The sequence below is a fragment of the Gopherus flavomarginatus genome, chromosome 6 (assembly GCF_025201925.1).
Source record: "Gopherus flavomarginatus isolate rGopFla2 chromosome 6, rGopFla2.mat.asm, whole genome shotgun sequence".
Lineage (NCBI taxonomy): Eukaryota > Metazoa > Chordata > Testudines > Testudinidae > Gopherus > Gopherus flavomarginatus.
The window spans coordinates 50,377,149-50,397,980 of NC_066622.1; the positions used below are offsets into that span (position 1 = coordinate 50,377,149).

General features: G+C 49.1%; 1 protein-coding gene across 9 annotated transcripts in view; it reads left to right on the forward strand.

Annotated features, from left to right (window-relative positions):
- Nucleotides 1-2,320: 2,320 nt before the first annotated feature.
- Nucleotides 2,321-20,832, forward strand: part of MON1A (MON1 homolog A, secretory trafficking associated) — a 31,385-nt gene continuing 12,873 nt past the window's right edge. For 5 of the 9 annotated variants that reach the window (XM_050958682.1, XM_050958683.1, XM_050958685.1 and 2 more), the window contains exon 1: nt 18,496-18,593. Coding sequence is in view for 4 of the 9 variants with exons in the window: in XM_050958680.1 (XP_050814637.1) it covers nt 18,467-18,593 (127 nt within the window). In the remaining 5 variants the exon portion in view is untranslated. Of the gene's footprint in view, nt 2,580-12,364; nt 12,593-18,445; nt 18,594-20,832 lie in introns of those variants that run through there. The other 4 variants (XM_050958679.1, XM_050958681.1, XM_050958688.1 and 1 more) reach the window with 2 other exon arrangements.

Consider the following 20,832-nt stretch of genomic DNA (forward strand, 5'->3'; position numbering starts at 1 on the left):
TTTAGCTATTCCATTATTTTACCAAACATAAGAATTCCTAGGCTGTCTCCAAGCCAAGTTCCGCCAAGTTGGGTATCCTGGGGCTGCCATGAGATGCTGCAGAGAAAAGTAAGAATCCTGCACAGTAGCAGATGTGAGAAAACCTGACCCCCCTCATTAGGTCTCATCCTGGCCTCTAACAGAGATGGGGTTAAGTCCTAAAGCATTAGGTTTAATTACCCTGTCCAAAGTTTGTGTTGTCACTAATTATGACAGCTATGGATGGTCTTGATATCTTATAAATAACCAATCCATTTTTAAATCTTAATTCTTTGTCTCAATGACATCCTGTAGTAGTGAGTTCTGCAGTCTAATTACAGACTGTGAGGGGGAAATTCCTTTCATTGGTTTTGGATTTCTTACCTGTTAACTTTGTGTCTCTTGTCCTTGTATTGTGAGACAGGGAGAACACCTTCTCCTTATCTGCCTTCTCGAGACCAGATGGGTGACGGAATAGCTTTTATTGGTCCAACTTCTGTTGGTGAGAGACAAGTTTTGAGTAACCTGAGGAAGCTCTGTATCTTGAAAGCTTGTCTCTCTCATCAACAGAAGCTGGTCCAATAAAAGCTATTACCTCACACACCTTGTCTCTCTCATATCCTGGGACTGACCTGGCTACAACTACACTGCATATATTTCTCTAGAATAGATAAGTCATTATTTTATATGTGTTTATCATCTCCCCTCTTATTCATCTCCTTTCTAAGGTGACAAGCCCAGTCTTTCCAATCTCTCTTCCTGGGAGTTTCTCCAGACCCTGGATCATTCCCGTCACCATTCTCTGAACAGCAGTTCTGCAATATCCTATGTGAGATGGAGTGTTTAGTAACACATGCAGATGGGGCCACACCATTGTTTTATATAAAAGTAGTAGAATATTCTCCATACTCTTCTCCATCCCATTTCCTATGCAGCCAAACTACAGCTGGGTGAAATTTTTCAACAGAAAACTTTTTTCTGCCAAAAAAATGTGGGTTTGGGTCAGCTGAAACATTTTTCAAATTCCTGTCAAAGCTACTAAATTGTTTTGGTGGTGGGTGGGGGACAAAATGTGTTAAACTTTTTTTTTTAATTTGGATGTTTTCAAAATAATGTTTTGGATTTTTTAAATTCAAAATGACTTTTTGTTTCAAATTTTATTTGTCTTATTTTAAAGTGGAGGCAAACCGAAAAAGAAAGCATTTTAGTTTTCAGTAGAACAAAACATTTAATTCTACCTGAGACAAATTTCTTCTTTTTCAGTTCAGCCACCAAACTGAAGAATCAGTTATTTCCACAGTGCTAACCTGAACATCTCATTAGCTTGTTTGACTGCACCTGCCCATGGAGCAGCACTCTCCACTGAGCTGTCCTACAGTGACACCTAGATCTCTTTCTTGTGTTGATGCAGTTAAATTGGACCCCTGAAAGACGTCAAGTAGCTTAACTTGCTCCAAAGTGCGTAACTTTGCACTTGCCAACAATGAATTGCATTTGCTATCATATTGTCTATTCCCTTAGCTTGGTTAGGTTTCCCTGAAGTTCTGTGCAGTCCCCTCTGGTCCTAACCTAAATAGCTTTGTGTCCTCAGCAAACTTTGCTATCTTACTGCTCACCTGCCTCTCCAACCATCTCTATAGAGCCATAAGAATTAAGGAGCATATTTACAGAAAACAAAGATTGGTAAAACACTTCAGTGATGCCAGAGCTCAGGTGTATCAGACCTCTCATCAGAGTTCAGGCGCTGCTGCACTCTACCATCAGAAAGCCCCCTTGTATTGAACTTGTGCCTCCCCCTGGAACAGGATGACCAGACTCCCAGTGTTAGCGGGACAGTCCCGACATTAGGGGCTTAGTCTTTGGCTTATATACGCAACTATACCCCTCCCCCCTGGAAAAATAGCGTCCTGAATTTTCCACACTTGCTATCTGGTTACCGTACCCTGAAAGCAGAGGCATGTTATTAGACAGGCATAGCCCCTGGGCTTTGGCCTGCCTCTGGGTTTGGTTGCAGCCAGCACCACAGCTGAGCACAGTGCAATGGAAATAGAGAACATTCACGCAGGCTGCTATGTGCTAAGGGTTTCGCAGCAGTAGCTTGCGTCAAACTGCTGGACAAAGCACTGGTGACCACTGCGGGGACCAGTGCTGCACACTAGTCCCCAGAGGGGGGGGAGAATGGACGGCCCAGGTGATCCGTGAGGCTATTTTTATCTGTCAAGTGTCATTGCTGCCCAGCACACTGTACCGAGTCCTTGCGGACTACAATCCCCAAGCTGCACTGGGGTGTGTGATACTGGAAACGGAGCTAGAGGAGAAGCAGCTGTGCAGTGCTTCCTGGCTGGACTCAGCAGGAGCAAGCTTGGCTGGACGCCTTGCGCGGTGTGTCTGCGATTACAATGACAGCGTGTCCTGAGGAGGCAGCAGCAGGCAGGCCGAGAATCCCCCTGGGCATCCCTCCCTCCCCCTTTGTCTAGGCTTCGCAAAGCAGCCACTGACGCTGCGTTCCTGCCAGAGCTGCGAAGCAGGGCCTCCCGAGCGCAGCTGGGAGAACCGCACAGGTTGGTCCCTTTGAGTCTTTCTCTGTCCCCGACGTTCAGCCACCCAAGGAACCTGCCCCCTCTGGCTGTGGCGCTTCTTGGCCACCTCCAAGACATCTCCTAGGCATAGCGAGTGGAGTGGGGTCTGCAAGGAAGGGTGCCCAAGTGAGAGATGTGCCTGGTCTCCCTCTGGCAGCGAGCTGCCAGTGTTCCAGTGCGGGGAGGGGCTCCTCCTGTGTTGGGGGTGAAGGCAGGGTCAGGGTGGGGCATGGATAGTGAGGGGAAAACAGGGGCATCCCTGCACCCCCGGCTGTGCTTCTGTTTGGTCTTACCCCATCTCAGTTTGGGAGTGAGTGAGGAGGAGGGGGGCAGACAACACAAGCCCAGATCAGTGGTGGTGGAAGGTGCCAGGCTGGGAGCCCTGAAGCCTAAAGAACAAGCACAGCCCCCAGGAGCACCAGGGCATGCTCCTCCCCCACTACCCAATGGCCCTCATGCCCAGGTGCTGGGCCATGCCAGTGACAGCGGTGGATTTCCAGTGGCGGTGGTCTTGCTGTCCACACCTGCCGACAAAGCCCATTTCCCACAGCCCACCTAACTAGATGGGAAGTGCAATCACAACCATCTTGGGGCAAAGTCAAACCAGCAGCCCAAAGGCTCCGCATCCCATTCCCTGTGTCTTTCACTGGTGAAATCCCACTGCTGGGAAGTGATCAGTGAGACCCCTCAATCTGAGCACAGCAGAGACCTCGTCTGCTGCTTTCCAGCTGGGCCAGTCAGAGAAACCACTGCAGCCCCGGCCCTTGCAGTGCTAAGTGATGCCTCTGCCTGCCAACTCCGCAGCTGGGGGACCCCTGCTGCCAGCGCCCAGAGAATCCATAAGTGGCTACCGACAGAGGTTTGCAGCGACTGGAAAGGGAAGTGGCAGGACTTAGGGTTAGATCTGCCATGGCTGGAAGCAGCAGCTGTGCCGGACAGTACCTAGTGTGCTAGAGCAGGGCTGCGTGAGAAGCTTCCAGCAGTGCTGCACTTTTTAAAGAGAACTAAAAATTCACAGTAACTTAGGTACACGTGACCATTACTTGATTGCATTTATAATGCGCATGCAGAGTAATGATCAGACCAGTGATATGTACCCTTGGTGCTTTAATAGTGCTGTATTCAGAACATTGAAAACAATTATGAGCCAAATCGGCTGGGAGGATGAATTGAATCAGAAAAATGGGAATGATAACAGGGAATCATTTCAGAACATTGTTAGCAGATGCCCGAAAAGCCACAGTCAAGGAGGGTAGGCTGTATTGGTTAAAAAAGCTGACCTGGTTTAGAGAGGAAGTGAGGGCAGCTATTAAAAAAATACAACAAATGGAGGAAAAGGGAAGTTGATAGTAATGAATATAAATCAGAAGTTAAGAATTGTAGAAAACTGATAGGGAAGCCAAGGGACACAAGAAACCTATGGCCGCAGAGTTAAGGACAATGAGGTTTTAAAATATATTGTGCATAAAAAGCATCCTGGCAATAGTCTTGGTCCATTACTTAATGGACACTGTTGAATCATCAGTAATAATGGCAGAAGTGCTTAATAAATATTGCTATTCTTATTTGGGGCGATCAGATGATATCTCATCACGTAGTAATTACACTCTGTCCATTTCACTAGTATCTCTGGCGGATGTGGAACAGAAGCTACTAACGACAGCCATTTTTAAATCAGCATCCAGGAGTTTCAAAAGGGCTGGCTGAGGAGCATGCTGGACTATTAATATTGATTTTTTAAAATAAGTCGTGGAGCAATAGGGAAATTCCAGAGGAGTGGAAGAACACTAATGTGCCAATTTTTAAAATTGACCCAAATAATTATAGGCTGGTCAGCCTGACATGGACACTGGGCAAGAGAATGGAGCAAGAGAATGATAAGAGACTTGATTAATAAGGAACTATAGGAGGTTAATTAATGCAAATCAGTGGGTTTATGGAAAATAGATCCAATCAAGCTACCCTGGTATCTTTTCAAGTTTGTTTAATAAAGGTTGATGTAATATGTTAGACTTTTCTAAGGTGTTTGACTTGGCACCATGTGACATTTTGATTACCTACGTTTACCTAGGGAAGTGGTGGAATCTCCATCCTTAGAGGTTTTTAAGGCCTAGCTTGACGAAGTCCTGGCTGGGATGATTTAGATGGGGTTGGTCCTGTTTTGAGCAGTGGGTTGGACTCGATGACCTCCTGAGGTCTCGTCCAACCCTAATCTTCTATGATTCTATGATATAAAAAAAAAGGATATAAGATATACATGGTTCACATTAAATGGATTAAAAACTGGCTAACTGACAGGTCTCAATATAACTGTAAACTGGGAATCGTCATCGAGCGAGTGTGTTTCCATTGGGAATCAGTTCTTGGCCCTAAGCTATTCAACATTTTTATCAATGACCTGGAAGAAAACAAAATCAGGGATAAAGTTTGCAGATGACCCAAAAATTGCAGGAGTGGTAAATAATGAAGAGGACGGGTCACTGATCCAGTGTGATTTAGCTTACTTGGTAAACTGGCTGCAAGCAAACAATATGTGTTTTAATACAGCTAAATGTAATGGTACACATCTAGGAACAAAGAATGCAGTACTTACAGAATGGGGGACTCTATCCCGAGAAGCAGTGACTCTGAAAAAGATGTGGCCCTGGTCTACACTGGAGGGGTGGGGGGATGGAATCGATCTAAGTTACGCAACTTCAGCTATATGAATAACGTAGCTGAAGTCAACATACTTAGATCGACTTACTGTGGTGTCAAGTATCAGAGGGGTAGCCGTGTTAGTCTGGATCTGTAAAAGCAGCAAAGAATCCTGTGGCACCTTATAGACTAACAGACTATAAGGTGCCACAGGATTCTTTGCTGCTTTTACTGTGGTGTGTTCACTGCGATGAGTTGACTGCTGCCTCTCCCCCGTCGACTCTGCCTGTGAGCTGGAGTACAGGAGTCGACAGGAGAGGGCTTGTGGGTCGATTTATCACGTCTAGACTAGACGCGATAAATTGATCCCCACTGGATCGATCGCTGCCCACCGATCCGGCAGGTAGGGTAGACATACCCATGAGCTCCCTGTGTAACAAGCAAATGTGAGCCTGGAATGCATAAACAGAGGAATCTTGAGTAAGCGTCAAGGTTATTTTATCTCTCTATTTGGCATTGGTATGACCACTGCTAAAATCTTGTGTCCAGTTCTGGTGCCCACAACTCAAGCAGGATGCTGGTAAATTGGAGAGGTTTCAGAGAAGAGCCATGAGAATGATTAAAGGAGTAAAAACTATGCCTTATAGTGATAGACTCTGTCCATTTAGCTTAACAAAGAGAAGGTTTAAGGTGACATAATTACTATCTATAAGTACATGGTGAACAAATATTTAACAATGGGCTCTTCAGTCTAGCAGACTGCACTATACAGCTCGGCAAATTCAGACTGGTAATAAGGTGTACATTTTTAACAGGGAGCACAATTCACCATTGGAACCATTTACCCTGGGTAGTGGTGGATTCTCCATCACTGACAATTTTTAAATCAAGATTGAATACTTTTCTAAAAGATTTGCTCTCAGAATTATCATGGGGCAGTTCTCTGGACTGTGCTATGTGGGAAGTCAGACCAGATGATCACAAAGGTCCCTTCTGGCCTTGGCATCTCAGAATCAAAAGCCCTTCCAAATGGGAGTCGATTGATAGGGCCCACCTGATAGTGGTAGTAGCAGATACACACTTGTCCCGCAAGTGCTGCCTTTCACTTTTTGCATTTGATTTTGCTGCAGAGAACTGTAGGTGAAGGAGGGAGGGAGTATTTCAGCACAGGAATTGAAGAGGGCAAAAGTTTGTTTGTTTAGCTGTTTATTGCCCCAGAGCCAATGCCACCCTCATTAGAGCTGTAACTTATTAAACAGAATGACAGCTGTAAGATACCTTCAAATAGTCAACGGGAACATGATCTGAAAGTGGGGAGATGTGGAGATGTGTTTTGTACAAATGGCTGCATTTCAGAATTGTAGAAAATCAGTTAATCCTTTGGGGCCCCAGCCAGGATCTGAGGTCAGAGCTTCCCCTGTGATAGCTGATGCCTTGTCACCCTTAATGCAGCCAAGACGCATGTAGTTCCTTGAGTTGTGCTAAGCATTGTGCAAGCTACTGTTGCAGAAGCAGCACGGAGCCCTGAATGCTGGTCTTTTCAGACTGTGTTTAAGGACAGGAGATGATGCAAACTGTTGAGGCAAACTACAGAGCTCAGAGTCTGCACTGTGGCAACTGGCCTCACACATGTCTCAAATAAAGACAGTAAAGCTAAAGCATCAGGACTAGGCCTAGATCAGGTTCATGCACTGCCTTCAGGTCCCACTTTTGCTTTCAGTTCCCTTTTGCTAGTTCCTGAAATGTGCCTGTTTCGGAGAGAAGAAAGGAATCTGTTTGTCTGGCCTGAGTATGCAGTGTTGTTGTAACCGTGTCAGTCCCAGGATATTAGAGATCCAAGGTGTGTGAGGTAATATCTTGTATTGGACCAACTTCTGTTGGGGAGAGAGGCAAACTTTCTAGCTATACATAGCTCTTCTGCAAGTCTGGAAAAGGTACTCGGTGTCACAGCTAAATACGAAGTGGAGCAGGTTGTTAAGCACAAGTAGCTAATGGTCCCTTGCAATATGTGTTAACTACTTATGTCTGTACTTAGTGTAATTCCAGCCAAAGCAGGCCTGCCACTTTGTGCACTGCTGTGATAGACCTTCATTGATCCAGATTCTATTTCAGACTCTGCTCTGCCCACGAGCAGAAAATGAATGAGTCTGATATCCAGCCTCCAGGGCTTTATATTCTGTCATTCAGACTATTTGGGCCCTGTAAAGTTATAAGGGGATACCTACCATCCCACTGAGATCAGAGACCAGCAGCTGGCTGGCTGATTTAGCCCTGCTGCTGCAGCTGGGAGAGAGCTGCACCTTAACTGGCTGATCCTCATAGAAGGAGGAGCAGGAAATGGAGCGGGGGCTGCAATACCTGTCAGAGACTATGTCAGCTGCTGGGCGGAACTTCTCTAAGAGACAAATGGACAGCGCCAGACTGTGGGAAGACCTGTTACCACAAGGCTCTGAGGTAAGAGCCAGGAGCTTTTGGGGTGATTAACTTACAGATGTGAGGGACAGAGGTAGGGAAGATTGATCTTGTTTGTTGAGGAGACTTGCAATAAAACAAATAGAAACCACCTTCCCTGGGCTCGGTGAGAAGGTTTACAGCAGAATTCCCCCAGGGAGGGCACTGGCCCAGCAAGTGCAAGTCTAGGTGCAGCCAGAAAGGGGGGCTATAAAACAGGCCCCATCCTTTAAAGTGTTAAAGGTGGCAGCTCAATTCTCCCCATAGGTCTTGAGCTTGCCCCTGTGACTTCAGTGGGCTCAGACACCCCCCTCCCACGTGTTCATGCGCCACTGCTGTGCTGCGAATCCTATGTGTGCAAACATAAACCATGCCACTGTACCCAGTGGCCCTTTGGCTCATGCTCTTACTGGTCTCTGCAGCCATGCATGGGATCCATGGGCACACCTGGCATCAACCCACTTAAAGAACAGGAGTACTTCTGGCACCTTAGAGACTAACAAATTTATTTCAGCATAAGCTTTCGTGGGTTACAGCTCACTTCTTCAGATGCATAGAATGGAACACACAGAGAGGAGATATTTATACATACAGAGAACGTGAAAAGGTGGAAGTACCCATACCAACTAAGAGGCCAGTCAATTGAGATGAGCTATCAGCAGCAGGAGAAAAAAAACTTTGAAGTGATAATCAAGAGGACCCATAGATAGTGTGAGGAGAACTCAACACGGGGAGATAGATTCAATTAGTGTAATGATCCAACCATTCCCAGTCTCTGTTTAAACCTAAGTTAATTGTATCTAATTTGCATATTAATTTGAGTTCAGCAGTCTCTCTTTGGAGTCTGTTTTTGAAGTTTTTTTGTTGCAAAATTGCCTCCTTCAAGTCTGTCACTGAGTGGTTGGAGAGGTTGAAGTGTTCTCTCACTGGTTTTTGAATGTTATGATTCCTGATGTCAGATTTGTGTCCATTTATTCTTTTGCGTAGAGACTGTCCGGTTTGGCCAATGTACATGGCTGAGGGACATTGTTGGCAGATGATGGCATATATCACGTTGGTAGATGTGCAGTTGAACGAGCTCCTGATGGCGTGGCTGATGTGGTTAGGTCCTATGATGGTGTCACTTGAATAGATATGTGGACAGAGCTGGCATCGGCTTTTTTGCAAGGATAGGTTCCTGGGTTAGTGTTTATGTTGTATGGTGTGTGGTTGCTGGTGAGTATTTGCTTCAGGTTGGGAGGCTGTCTGTAAGCGAGGACTGGTCTGTCTCCCAAGATCTGTGAGAGTGAGGGATCATCTTTCAGGATAGGTTGTAGATCTTTGATGATGCGTTGGAGAGGTTTTAGTTGGGGGCTGAAGGTGACGGCTAGTAGCGTTCTGTTATTTTCTTTGTTGGGCCTGTCCTGTAGTAGGTGGCTTTCTGGGTACTCTTCTGGCTCTGTCAATCTGTTTTTTCACTTCATCAGGTGGGTATTGTAGTTTTAAGAATGCTTGATAAAGATCTTGTAGGTGTTTATCTCTGTCTGAGGGATTGGATATGGTGCTGAAGTGATGTGATGTATCCCATTTGCCTTCATAAACTTTTAAAGCTCCTGAGAGACGAACTGTGGTCCATTGTCGCTCACAAGTTGTTGTGGCAGACCGAAATGACTAAAGAGTCCTCGTAGTTTTTGAATAGTACTCTCTGCAGTAGTGGACTGCATTATAGAGACTTCTGGCCATTTAGAATGGACGTCTACCACCACCAAGAAAATGATTCCTTCAAGTGGGCCAGCGAAGTCAACATGAATACGTTGCTACGGGTTTTCAGGCTAGTCCCATGGGTGTGGGGGTGCCCACTGGGGTGCATTCCTCACACCCTGACATGATATACAAGCTCTTGCCTTCTCTTCAATAGCACTGTCCAATCCAGGCCACCAAAAATAGCTTCGGCAATTTCCTTCATGCGCACTATTCCACAGTGACCGGAATGGAACTGTTCTAACATTTGTGATCTCAGTGGTGGTTGGATAATGACATCTCCCCCACAACAAACAACCAGATTAGATTGATAACTCCGTCCTCTTGGATGTGTAGTTAACATGGTCAGGTGAGACCGGAGAAGTTCATCGAGATGTTCCATGCATCACCAGGTCCATAACTTGTGACAATACTGGGTCAACTCGAGTTGCCTTCTTTACCTGAGTAGCGGTGAGGGGTGTATTCTCTACCTGTTCAAAGTAAAATATTTACTTCTGGGCAATATCTTGACGTTTGACTGGCAAAGGCAGCCTTGAGAGACCATCCGCATTGCCATGCAGAGTGGATTTCCGATGTTTGATTTCATGTGTGTGCGTGGAAAGCAACAGTGCCCAACATTGCATATGACTAGCGGCTAATAGAGGAATGCCTGTGCGGGGTCCAAAAATTGAAGTCAGGGGTCTATGGTCTGTGAGAAGAGTAAACTTCCATCTGAACAGGTACTGATGAAACTTCCGAATTTAGAAAACGATTCCCAATGCCTTATGTTCAACTTGGGCATAGTTAGTTTTTGCTTTGCTTAGAGTTCGTGAAGCAAAAGTAATAGGTCTCTCTTCTCCTGAAGGCATAATGTGTGACACGACTGCTCCCACTCCATAAGGGGATGCATCGCAGGCCAACTGTAGGGGTAAGGATGGATCAAAGTACTTCAGAACTTCAGAATTTAGCAGTGCATCCTTAGCTTTGTTAAATGCAACATCACAGGCTTCCGTCCACTTCCAGGCCTTGTTCTGCCCAAGGAGTTCGTGAAGTGGTTTTAGCAGTGTGGCTAACTGAGATAAACTTTCCATAATAGCTCAATAATCCTAGAAATGAGCGAAGCTGGCTAACATTTCGAGGAGGGGGAGCCTCCACAATAGCCTTAACCTTGGCAGGGGCCTTACGAAGACATGTAGCATCAATGATGTGTCCCAAATATTCAGCAGAGGGCTGGAAGAATTCACACTTGTCTTTGCGGACTCTTAGTCCATACTCTTCCAGATTTTGTAGGGTAGCCTCTAAATTCTTTAGGTGATCCTCCTCATTCCTTCCAGTGACGAGGATGTCATCCAGATAGCACTGGACTCCTGGCAAGCCACACAAGATCTGGCCCTCTGGAACAGGGCAGGAGCAGATATTATTCCAAAGGGTAGGCAACAGTATTGATAAAGCCCCTTATGCGTCACAATAGTCAACAGCTCTTGGTACTTTTCATCAACATGCATCTGTAAATACGCTTGACTCAGATCAATCTTACTGAACTTTTGTCCCCCAGCTAGGCCTGAGAAGAGGTCATTGATGCGGGGAAGCAGGTATTGCTCTGCACACAACACTGGGTTGACAGTGACTTTAAAATCACCGCAAATCCGGAGGGAGCCATCTTTCTTCACTATTGGAACAATAGGAGTTGCCCATGGGCTATGGGTAATTGGTATTAGGTCTCCATTTGTGACCAGGCACTCCAGGCCCGCTTCAGCCTGATGGCGTATGGCACAGTTCTGGCTTTCAGATATTTTGGCTGACTGTCAGGTTTAATGTTCAATGTCACAGTGATTCCCTTCGTACTTCCCAGATCCTCTCCAAAAACAGCAGCATGTTTCCTTAGTATAGTGGTCAGACCGGTTTCTTCTTTAGTCACTCGGTGCATTTCTGCCCAATTCAGCTAGATCTTCCTAAGCCAAGATCTACCCATTAAGGCTGGGTAATTACTAGGGCCAACTCTAGCAATTTCGCCACCCCAAGCATGGCGGCACGCCGCGGGGGGCGCTCTGCTGCTCGCCGGTCCCGCGGCTCCGGTGGATCTCCTGCAGGTGTTTCTGCGGACGGTCCGCTGGTCTCGCGGCTCTGGTGGAGCTGCTGCAGGCATGTCTGCGGGAGGTCCACCGGAGCCGCGGGGACCAGCGGACCGTCCGCAGCCACGCCTGCGGCAGCTCCACCAAAACCGCCTGCCGCCCTCCCAGCAACCGGCAGAGCGCCCCCTGCGGCGTGCCGCCCCAAGCATGTGCTTGGTGCACTGTGGCCTGGAGCCAGCCCTGGTAATTACCTCTTACCCAAGGCTGGCTCCAGGGTTTTTTTCCGCTTCAAGCAGAAGAAAAAAAAAAGCCACAATCACGATCTGCAGCTCTACTGCCGCCGCTTCAGTCTTTGGTGGCAATTTGGCAGCTGGTCCTTCGCTCCGAGAGGGAGTGAGGGACACGCCGCTGAATTGCCACCGAAGACCCAGACATGCCGCCCCTCACCGTTGGCTGCCCCAAGCAGCTGCTTGCTGGGCTGGTGCCTGGAGTCGGCCCTGCTCTCACCACAAACAGTGGCAATTTAGCAGCCTGTCCATTGAGCTCCACCTTAACATCAGTAGTGCCCAACATGGGCACAGCTTCTCCCGTATATGTCTTCAGCACTGTTTTTGTTTCTTTAAGCGGAAGATGCTGTAGCTTTTCTTTTTACACAGTCTTTGAGACCAGTGAAATGGCTGCACCAGTGTCCAGTTCCATGCGTATAGGTTTGCAGTCCAACAATGGGGTTACCCAGGATTCATGTGAGCCCACTGCCAAAGACAAAACGTGAGTGGCTCTTCTCCTTGTGATGAGGTATCTCCTTGGTCATCCTGGGTCTGCTCTAGGGTATGCAGATTTCCCTTTTTGGTCAGCCAGACCACAGACCTCTTTTTCTTTTGTTTACAGGCACACTCAATGTGTCCCTTTTTGCCACAGTGTTGACATACCAGGTCCTTACACCAGCATTCTGATGCATAGTGACCTGGCTTACCACAGCGATAACATTCCTGACTCCCCACAGTTTTGTGAGTCGGTTCTTGTGACACCTTATGAACCCTAGGGCATGCACCGATGGATTGCGTCTCCTTTGTAGCCAGTTCCATGGAGATTGCAAAATCAATGGCCTTCTGTAAGGTAAGCTGAGCCTCTGTCAATAGGCACTTCCATATAGCTTCACTGTGCAGGCCACACACTAACCTGTCACGTAGGGCATCATTTAATATCTCCTTAAATTCACATTGTTCTGCTAGCTTTCTCAAAGTTGCTACAAATTGTACAAATGTTTCATCTTCTTTCTGGTCTCTTTTGTGGAACCGATATCTTTCAGCAATTACCAGTGGTTTTGGAGAAAAATGGGACCCCAGGATTTCCACAGTGTCACTGTAAGATTTAGTCTCTGGCTTAACAGGGTGTAATAAGCTGCGTAGCAGGGAGTGGGTCTTAGGCCAGGCCTACACAACTCGTAAAGCAGCGAGGGCCATATTACTCCAAAGAAAACAGCTGAGGGCCGAAACCCCCCGTCCCCACCAACCCCCCTGCTCAGCCCTCCCCCAACATGTCCCCCGCCCCAGCGCCGCCTGGCCCTGTGGAACCCCCACCCCCCAAAGTATAAAGCCTCGCCGCCACTGCCTGCCCGCCCGCTCAGCTCATCATCCCCCCCATGAAATAAGGGGAGGGGAAAAGGGGGACAGTTGGAAGGGATTTTCTGGGTCTGTGAACTAAGGGGAGGGGAAAGGAGAGAGGTGTGAAGGGATTGGATGTGGCTATCCAACACAAACAGGGGTTGCAGGGAGCCCGGGGGATGGGTGGGGGCTGTGTGATAGGGGCCAGGGAAGGGGGGGGAAGGTCCCTGGACCTGGGAAGGGGGCAGCAGTCGGGGCAGGGCAGGTGCAACACACACACAGAGACACACACATCTCCCCCGGGGATTTCCTGGCTGCCCACAGACAGTTCAGGCCCCCCACCCCTTTCCATCGCTATGGAGGCCGCCATAGGATCAACCGTGAGAGAACCAGAATGTCTGTCCCACATGGAATTTCCAAAAGGAGTTTGTTCCAGATCTTTCAGCCTGTAGCCTGGGGAGCTGAGTGGGCCAGCCGTCCACCAGTGCAGGAAGCCAGCCAAAACTGGCTACAAATCTTCCACAGGAGTTAGGAACCTGACGGGCTACCCTGGAGCTGGTTTTCTGATGGAAAAGCCATTCTGGGAATTTTAAATGGAGTCTTCTAAAAAAATGGAGAGCCCTGTGAGTGACCTTTGTTTTGTGTCATGAAAGACGTTAACACTGAATTCTTCTGCAGAGGCTACACTGGAAGAGTTTCATCCCAGGATCATGGGCTGTTTTTTTGCTCTGCAGAGCTGTTTGTTCGATGGGGCTGACGGTATTACTACCTCGCGAGTCTAGTGGTTTGGGGTGGGGTTTTGTACATGTCTTATGGAAATATGATGAAAGGCATGCTGCCAACTCATGAATTTTCTCTAATTCAAAATGGCCACCTTCTCCCATTCCTGGGTGTAAGCGTGCAGACTCACCCCTGCGGTGCCTCCTGCTGGTTTCTCAGGGAATTAGCTCAATTTCCAGCCTGGAGCGCCCTCTGCAGGCCGGTTATCCACTACTGCCTGCCACTTGGCCCCCGTGTCCCTCCCTGGACTCCGATGCCCTGTTTACCTGGGGTGCTGCCCCCTGGCAGTAACCTCTTTCTCTCAGGGTCTCCCCTCCCCAGGAAACCCTCACCCACTATCCCCACCTCGCTTCATTATAAGGCTACTGCCAGTCATCATCTAGCCCCCACACCCTGGGGCAGACTGCAGTATCAGCCTACTCATCACTGGCAAGGTTGGGTTTGGACCTGCTGCCTTTACCTACCCCTGGGCTGCCTTCTGCAACCCCCAATACCCATTGGCCTTGTGCTAGGCCGCAGCCTGGGGCTTTCCAGACTGGAGCTCCCCACTCCTCTGCCTTTCCCCAACCCTGCTCCACTCAGGTACCCTGTCTCTCACTCCCTGCAGCCAGGCCCTTCTCCCTCTACAGGCAGAGGGAGACTGTTGAGCTCCTGGCTCCCAGCCTTTTTATATAGGCCAGCTGTGGCCTGATTGGGGTGTGGCCCAGCTGTGGCTGCTTCCCCAGTCAGCCCAGCTTTTAGAGCTGCAGCCCTCTCCAGGGTTGCTTTCCAGCCCTCCCAGGCAGGAGCGGGTGTCCATCCTGCTACACTGGCAGCAGGGCTGGCTTTAGGCCAGTTCCACCAGTTCCCCCGAATTGGGCTCCGCGCACAGTGAGAATCTCTTCCCTGGCAAGAGGCACCTTTTTAATTTTTACTCACCTGGCAGCACTCCAGGTCCTTGGCGGCACTTCGATGGTGGGTCCTTCAGTGCCGCCGAAGACTTGGAGCGAGTGAAGGACCCGCCGAAGTGCCGCCAAAGACTCGGAGCACCTCCCGGTGAGTACAAGCCCCATGTGTTTTTTTACATGTGTGGGTTTTTTTTTTTTTTTTTTGGTCATCCCTGCCGGAGGCCCATTGAAACTGTTCAAATTGGGCCCTTCCCTTCCTAAAGCTGGCCCTGACTGGCAGTGGGGCTGCCAGTTCCCTATAGGCTCAGAAAGCTGCCGTGAATAAAGCTGGCTGCTCCTTCCCACTGTTTTCAGTGATATGGCTCAGGGGGGTGGATGGGCCAAAGGACTATGAGGAGCAGCAGGGACCCTGTGAAAGGAGGATGGGAAGTGTGATGGAGAGCAAGCATGGGAGGGGCAGGAGGTAGGTTTAGGGAGGCATGGGGGCAGGAGGCAGGCTGCGGGGGTGCAGAGGGCAGTGATGGGTGGAAGATGGAGAGGATAGCCTGGCAGCTCCCCCAAACCGGGGAGTGAGGGGAGTCCCTTCCCAGCAGCCAGGGGAAGGCAATATCAATGTTGCCAACACTTATGAACTGATCGGGAGTCACAGGGTTTGATATCTACAGGGAGTCCATGGCAGCAGGAGGGCAGTAGAAGGGGGTAATCAGGGAAGAGCTGCTGCTGGACCCACCAGCAACACTTCCCGCTGCCTCATCACTTCTCTTTGCCTCGGGATCCAGGTAGGAGAGAAGCCTTGGGGGGCAGCAAGGCCCGGAAGGGGGAGTCAAGACAGTAATAGGCAGGGGATGGCAGCTCCCCATCTCAGCGGTGCAGAGAGGGTAAGTGGGGGCTCCCTCTGAGCAGCCAGGGGAGGGGTGTATTTCAGTGTGTGCTGGAGGTTGCCTTGTCAACCTGAAAGGATCACACATGCAGAGCCACAGGAGTAGAGGGGACTTAGAAAGGCAAAAGACAGGCTGGGAACCATGGCCTGGGGATGTTTTTGAAGTCTCATGCTCTGGGGAGCCAACCGCATAGTATGTGGGGGTCCAACTCATGAGTTTGGCTCTCCTGAGGTTGGCCATACTGGATAAGGAGGTAGGATGAATAATAATAGTCAGAGAATTCTACAAAAATCTGCCCACTTTCAGAACAGCTGCGGTCTCCCACTGTTCTCCGGGGGACACAGGCTGCCCATGTCTCCATTCACCTAGTCCTCACAGTACTTTTCTCTTCCTCAGCATGGGAGGTCCACCCTTTCGCTGAAGGCAGCTTGGTTTCCCTCATGGTAAGAGGGATAGGCGATGGTGGCTGTTTTGAATAAAGGCAGCTAAGCTGAGAGAACCCTGTGGCCTCAGTCCTCTTTGAAGCCCTGGGAGAAAGTGGCCAATTCTCCATGGTGTTTTCTGAAGATTTTATGTGCTGAGTTCTGCTGATAGATGAACCATCAGTTACGAAAAATGATGGCCAAACATGAGCATATTTAATCTAAAAAAAAATTTATTGTACCATGAGGGAAAACAAACTTGAGGCTCACATGTTGCATTGCTTTTGTAGGCCGCACTTGGCGTGTTACCCAACTTTTTATGTGAAAATGGCTTGTCGGGTTTTCGGGGAGGCATGGGGAACCCTATCCAATGAGATAGACTATCACTGCTAGCAACTTTACAGGCTACTTCAGGGTGATTCAGTGGCCTGGGACCCAGGAGACCTGGGACCAATGTTTGGCTCTGCCACTGCTTTGCTGGTTGATCTTGGGCCAATCATGTCCCTCCCTGTGCCTCAGTTTCCCCATTAATAAAATGAGAATAATGGTATGGACCTCCTTTGTAAAGCACTTTGAGATCTATTGATGAAAAGCACTAGGCAAGAGCGAAATATCAATATTGTTTGGTTGGCTAAGCCATTCTTTCTCTTTTCTGTGCTCTATCCATTTCAAATACACATGCCTAATGCAGGGAGAGATGAAGCAGTGCCAGTGCAAAGGGCAGGCTGGGCAGAGGAGCCAGCATACGGGCTAGTGTCACAGGACTCCAGTGTGGTTTGAGTGGTGATTAGGCACTCATGTGGCACAGAGGTGAATTCAACCCAAACCCAGGACAACAAATAACAAGGGGACCAATGAGTTGGCCTCAGGCCCTGGAAAGAGAAAACTAAATGGCCTCCATTAAACAGGACTGTGGAAGAGAGGAAACCCTGTTGGGACTAGAGCAGCTTTCGTGAAGCCTTTCCAGGAGCTTTGTGCACCCCAACTGAGCCCGGAGAATTAGGCGGCAAATGCTAATATGACCAAAGTCTCAGCTCTGCTCAAGGTCTAGGCAAGGAGGCTGAGCTTTTTTGTCTTTATCTCTCAAAGCATGTTACAAAGAAGGTCAGCATCATCTCCTTTTACAGATGGGGAAACTGAGGCAGGGAGGTCACCCAGCAGCAGAACCAGGAATAGAGCCTGCCTCTTCTGAGCCCTGCTACAGCGCTCTATCCAGTACGCCACCCTGCTCCTAACAGAGCTCAAGCCTCATCTCTAGCCATTTCAGTACATCTTTGTTTTCTTGGTGTCAAGCAATCAGTAGCAGTGGTGGGTTGTTGCTAGTGACAAACCTAAGAACAAGGGGGGCAGGGGTGGGCAGGGACAGGACACCCATCTCTTTGGCCTCCTCTGTGCTCCTCCATCGCTCCCCAGCCAGTGAGTGGCTGGGATGGATGCTGCTTAAGCTAGTGGGGTGAGGAGCTCTTCCTGATGAGCGCCAAGCCCTTGGGAGTGTGGGTGAGGAAGGGGGGCTCAAAGCTCCACTCTGATTCCTCCTGGCCACATGCTCCCACTGGCCTGGTGAGGCGCTGGCATCCAGCTGGCTCAGGAGTCTGATCAGGATTGGGGCCAGCCGTGGGGAAGTGACTGAATGAGCCATGCTTGACTAACTCCCAATGCTAGCTTCCCACCTGACTCCCACTCCCTTTCATTATGTTACTGCTCTGGGGATCTCTAGAGCCATTGCATCATTCAGACCAACCGGCCCCATTGAGAGAGATGAGTCTTGTTCTCTGTGATCGCTCTTCCCCACTCGGCTCATCCAACCAGTTCTCCTGGCCCAAAGCAGCCAGTAGCACTCCAAGGATCGTCTCAATGCTTTTGCTCCTCATGCCCCCATTGAAAGGTTGTCAGGGCTGCTCAGAGGCTGTGCCCTTTCCCTTGTCACCCTCCCCAGGACCTGCCCCCATCTACCACTGTCCCTTTTGTGGCATGGCTCCCACAACGGAAGAGAGAACTGCAGGCTCTTCCTGTGGCTGAGTAACCTGGATGTGATCTCAGCCTGGATGTAGAAGAGGTACCTCCTGTAGATGTGTCCCACCTGCTATGGATAGGTGGCACAGAGATGATTTTTACACTTCTGCTCCATGTGCTACCGGAGACATGCCCAGCTGTTTCCTCCCCCTGATGAGCTCCAGGCCATGATCAAAGAGAACTGAACTTCTTACCCTCTGGCCCATTCCTCATTGCTGCTGCCACCCGACCCAGACATTCCTGGATAGGTTTCCCCCCTCACCACTGCTCTGATGCGATGCCCACTGTGTCATGGTGCTTCCATCTGCCCACGCTGGGGAGCAGCAAGACCAAGCGAGAGAGCAGCGGGACATGGAGGGCTGACAGTCTCCTTTGTATGCAGGTCCCTGCCAGCCTCTGAGGAATGGCTGCTGACATTCACAAGAAGAAAGGCTGGGAAGTCCCCAACGGGTCCTTGGTGCCAGCAGATGGGCAACCCACAGAGAGGTCGGAGAGCCCCACCCCAGGGCTGGCTCAGGGCATGGAACCAGGTAGGGGCAGGGGATTATTGCATTCGTAAGAGGGGCTATGCTCACTCCAGCTGTGTGATTGTTCTGCTGGCCCTGTGGGGGAGGCCGAAAACAACTTCTCCTTCCACTTCCCAGGGTAGCTTGGGAAGGAGAGTGGGAGAAGCAGGCCACCCTAGTTGAGGTACCGCGACTGGGACGATGGACAGGCGCATAGGCCAACCAGCAGGAATGATGTGAGTGAGGGCCCATCTCTGGGCTGATCACATTGTTATCCCCATGGATTAAGCTGTCCCATGCCTAGGTGCGGAAACTAGGGGTGTGTGGGGGGGTGCCTGGTGCCCTGTGCCAGGGCCCCAGCTGCCGGCCCTGCATGTGGGCTCCTGGCTGCCAGCCCTGCTCCCAGGGCTCTGCTCCCTCTGGCCCCATACGTGAGCTCCCAGCCTTGCACCCGGGGCTCCACTGCCAGCCCCGCCCCTGCCTCTAGCTGTGTCACCAGGCTTGGCCACTTTCCCCTCTCCAGGTGTAATCCCTCCCCCTCCCTCCTGGAGACACGGCCCCCTGCTTCTGGCCCCAGCTCTGGCAGGGGGGACACTGGTCCCATGGTGGCAGAGCTAGCACTGGGAATGACCCTGGAGCCAGCAAGGGGAAGAGTCTCCATCCTTGCTCTGAAGCTGCTATGGAATTAGTACAGATGTCATAACTGAGATGCTTTCTCCACCCGGGAGCAGATCAGGAGAAGGGGCCTGACTCCATAACTGTGAAGATCTCTCATTTTGACTGGTGCCCCAAGGTCATGCCCACAACAAAAATGGCCATCTGACCCTATCCAGTCCCACATAGTGAATTCCTTCATGAGATAAACGGGTTGGAATAACAGGGGTTGGCTGGTGTAATGATGCAGCCTTTAGAGGGGCATAACTGAGAGTATCAATTCAGGACAAATTGCTTAGAGCAGGGCAGTTACAGCCCAAAGCTGGAATTCCTTTTCTATTAAGGCACGCCAGACCAGCCAAACACAGGGGACTTTGGTTTTACCCCACTGGCTAACCATAAGTCATATAAGCAATTCCCTTAGATACTCCAGTTCCCTTGTATCACCATCAGTGCTACTTGTTATGAGGATGAATGGTTATGAAGACCAATACCCCAGTAAAAGAAAAAAAGTTCTCCCGATCCCGAAGGACCAAGCCCCAGACCAATATACAAATCAGATCTTACCCACAAATCACGCTGTTGCCAATCCTTTACAATCTAAAATCTAAAGGTTTATTCATAAAAAGAAAGAAATATAGACGAGAGCTAAAATTGGTTAAATGGAATTAATTACATACAGTAATGGCAAAGTTCTTGGTTCAGGCTTGTAGCAGTGATGGAACAAACTTCAGGTTCAAATCAAGTCTCTGAAGTACATCCACAGCTTGGATGGGTCATTCAGTCCTTTGTTCAGAGCTTCAGTTTGTAGCAAAGTTCCTCCGGAGGTAAGAAGCAGGATTGAAGGCAAAATTGAGAGGTTTCCAGGGCCTTTTATATTTTCTCTCTTGTGGGCGGAAACCCCTTTGTTCTCCTGTGCAAAATCACAGCCACAAGATGGAGTTTGTAGCCACCTGGGCACGTCACGTGTCCATGACTGAGCAGCAAGAGTCGATCCAGACTAACACGGCTACCTCTCTGATACTATGTCCATGAATGATTTCAGCTTTTTGCAAGCCAATGCCATTGTTTACATGTTAGTTTGAACATTCCTAGGAAAGCTCAGATGTGGATTGGCATCTCTCAAAGTCCATTGTTAGTTAAGTGTTTCTTGATTGAGAGTAGTCCTTTCTCAAGAAGCTGACCAAATCCTTCACTGAGGCTACTTAGAATCAAACACATTGAGATACAAATACATATCCAATATTCATAACTTCAGATAAAAAAATGATACACACATACAAACAGCGTAATCGTAACCAGCAAACTACAACCTTTCCATAGGCACCTCATTTGACAACCTTTGTACAATATTTGCTGCAAATATATAACAGTGGTTGCAACAATGATCTATATGGTTACAGTTTGAGTCAATAACGTCACAGCTGGGTGATGGAATGGAGACAGGTGTCAGAAGTCAAGGCTGCCATGTTTGCTGTGGGATGGTGAGGGGGGAAGCCATCCACCCCAGGGATTTATAGGCGAGACAGCATCTCACAAGCCCTCTATAGTTACTGAGAAACAACTGTGCCATTATTATGCAGATCAGATGCCCCAGCCAATCAAGCAG